The sequence below is a fragment of the Contarinia nasturtii genome, unplaced genomic scaffold, assembly GCF_009176525.2.
Source record: "Contarinia nasturtii isolate CC-2019 unplaced genomic scaffold, AAFC_CNas_1.1 Cnas_scaffold_3232, whole genome shotgun sequence".
Classification (NCBI taxonomy): Eukaryota; Metazoa; Arthropoda; class Insecta; order Diptera; family Cecidomyiidae; genus Contarinia; species Contarinia nasturtii.
This window is the reverse complement of record NW_022200544.1, coordinates 1,695-4,140: the sequence shown is the minus strand read 5'-3', so window position 1 is coordinate 4,140 and position 2,446 is coordinate 1,695. Positions and strand designations below refer to the sequence as shown.

The 2,446-nt window shown below is 32.5% G+C and overlaps 2 protein-coding genes across 2 annotated transcripts; both read left to right on the top strand.

Moving 5' to 3' along the window:
* Positions 1-693: 693 nt before the first annotated feature.
* On the top strand, positions 694-1,111 carry LOC116349998 (kinesin heavy chain-like). Its single transcript, XM_031781707.1, has 2 exons — positions 694-939; positions 1,002-1,111. The coding sequence occupies exons 1-2, from the start codon at positions 713-715 to the stop codon at positions 1,099-1,101; spliced, it is 327 nt and encodes a 108-aa protein (XP_031637567.1). The 5' UTR covers positions 694-712; the 3' UTR covers positions 1,102-1,111.
* Positions 1,112-2,036: 925 nt separating this feature from the next.
* On the top strand, positions 2,037-2,446 carry LOC116349996 (protein LTO1 homolog; the record flags this gene model as incomplete). Its single annotated transcript, XM_031781705.1, has 1 exon — positions 2,037-2,446. A coding segment is annotated over exon 1 (405 nt), but the record flags the coding sequence as incomplete, so codon positions are not given.

The following is a 2,446-nucleotide window of genomic DNA, read 5'->3' as shown; positions in this document are numbered from 1 at the left end:
AAAAAAATGTTAGAAAACAGACATGCTCATATAGAAAAATTTGTATGAAACAAGTGACACCTTTACCTTTATCTGAAACAAGCATCTATTGCAAAGTTATTAGTCATTTCCTGGTAAAATTTCTCGTTTTGAGTGTATGCATTTTGAAGACATACATTACAATCCGGATTCTGGAATAATAACTTTTATGCCAATTCAAAACAAAACAAATTGTCGAAGGTGCCAAGATTTTTATGACTTTTCCTGGAATGCATTGTTTTAAAAGTCAGCAAACGTCTACAGCATGCAGACTCATTAGTGATTTAAAAAAAAAATCTTTGAGACGGAGACGAAATTATGTTTCATGATAAAAGGATAAATCAGTAACACACTTTTAAGCATACCCGAAACGTTCAGGTACATCTGATAACAAAAAGAATTTATTACATTTTGAAGTGCGCTTCGTTCAGAACTATTTCTTTTTTCAATTTGCTTATAACTACAAACATTTTGAGCAGACCTCAGTTTCATTTCAGTTCGACTTCTTGTCCATTCAAGAGCTCTTCTAAAATTATTGATTTTTTTTTTTTCAACAGTTTTCCTTTCTGTGATTTCTTGAAACATTTTTATTGATAAAATATATTTTTCGAGCGAAAAAAATATAATTATTATTGAAAAATTAAAATTGCATTGAAAAAAGAGCCAGTCACTTTGTTTGAAAAAAAAAAAAAAAATGAATATACTCGGGGTAAAGAGTGAATCGACACGTGAAGGATACACAAAATTGAAGAATAAAGACCATTTGTCTCCCGTCAATGAGGAAAAAATCAAGAAAGCCACTGATTTTAATACTATATTTGACGTAAAAATGGATGAACTACGTGAAGCGCATATGATGCAACTTACCGAAATCCGGTATGAAATTTACAAAAAACAAGGTGCCATTGATGAACTTGAAGAGTATGTTCTGCCATTGATTACAATCCAACCAAAACATATTATAAATTTATCTCAATTTTTAGTTTCAACGAAAAACTCACACTTGCTCATCGTCGTCTCAACAATGATCATGAAAACCTGCAGCAAATATACGATGAGCAATGTACCAAACTACAAGAGTAAGTATAGAACATTGAACGTCAAGTCTCGATAATTTGAATCTATCGGTTATTCGAACGAATTAATTGAAGTACATTGAATGTTTTCATCGTTTTCCATAACGATCAATATAGATATCATATCATTTTCGAGCGCTTTCATGCTCCACGATATGATGGATACAACTCATAACACCGACGAACAATACAAATCATACACACACAGTCAGGCTGCTACGTATGTTGTCGCTTTCATATGTGCGCACATCATATATTTCTTCCATTTAAAACTCTATATTTGATCGTAATTGAAGCATTTGAGCGCGAAAAAAAAGTAATAACACAAAAAAGAAGACTCTTTTGCTTTTTCTTCTCCCTCTGCAAGTAAACCGTAAGACAAAATAACAAACATTCATCGGATCAACGAAGCATATACATTCAATCGCAGCAATGATACAAATTGCATACAAAGTGCAGAAAAGTGCTCAATTTTTTTTTTCATTTTTGAATTTTTTGAAACACTTTTACGGAAGTTACTTTGGTTTTGAAATAAATTCATCATTTATGAATTATTTTTTTACAAACGTCTCAGTTCAAGAAATGAAATGAGAAAAAATTACCAAATTTGTTCAAAAGATTATTGCATTCGTTGCAATTTTCAAATTGGAGTTGATGTAACGCCATCTGTCGAACGTAAAATCGAATTTTGGCTTAGATTTTTACCAAATGTGTAATTCACCATTTGTTTGTGTTGCCACCTGTCGTCAATATAACAAATTATTCATTTGTGTTCGATTATTTGGACTAAAAAATTAATTCGCACATTTGTCGAAATTGACGAATAAAAATCTTTAAAAAATATGGAACCACCTCACTATTTTGATTCATCTTTTAGTTTCATTATTTCATATCAAGTCTATTTCACCATGTCTTCGCCAAAATCGTCAGCAAACGTCAGTCATCCGATGTGTCAAAACAGTTCAAGCACGTTGTACGTTCAAAAAAACTATATTGTGAACGTAATTCAGTGTTTTAAAAATATGTCCACTATTGAATCAAAAGAAAAGACCGTAGTAGGAGTATCTTCATCGAAACAAGATATAAACGATATCTTCGACGATATTGCATTGTATGAAGATCGAATAAGCGAAGAAGGTTATCAAAAAGGTTTGGAAGCGGGCAAATCAATTGGAAACACCGACGGTTATCATTTGGGCTATCATCGCGGTGCCGAACTGGGAGCTGAACTTGGCTACTATTATGGTGTATTGCAGTCGCATTTAAACAGTGAACGGAATACAGAACGTCAACAAAAGTCTATCGACGCCGTTCTAAAATTAATCGCCGATTTTCCGCGCACAAATCACGAA

Bases quoted from the DNA above. Each gene is read 5' to 3' on its own strand.
- LOC116349998 (XM_031781707.1), top strand. From the start codon at position 713: ATGAATATACTCGGGGTAAAGAGTGAATCGACACGTGAAGGATACACA. The intron at 940-1,001 runs GTATGTTCTGCC...CTCAATTTTTAG, and splicing joins GCCATTGATGAACTTGAAGA to TTTCAACGAAAAACTCACAC.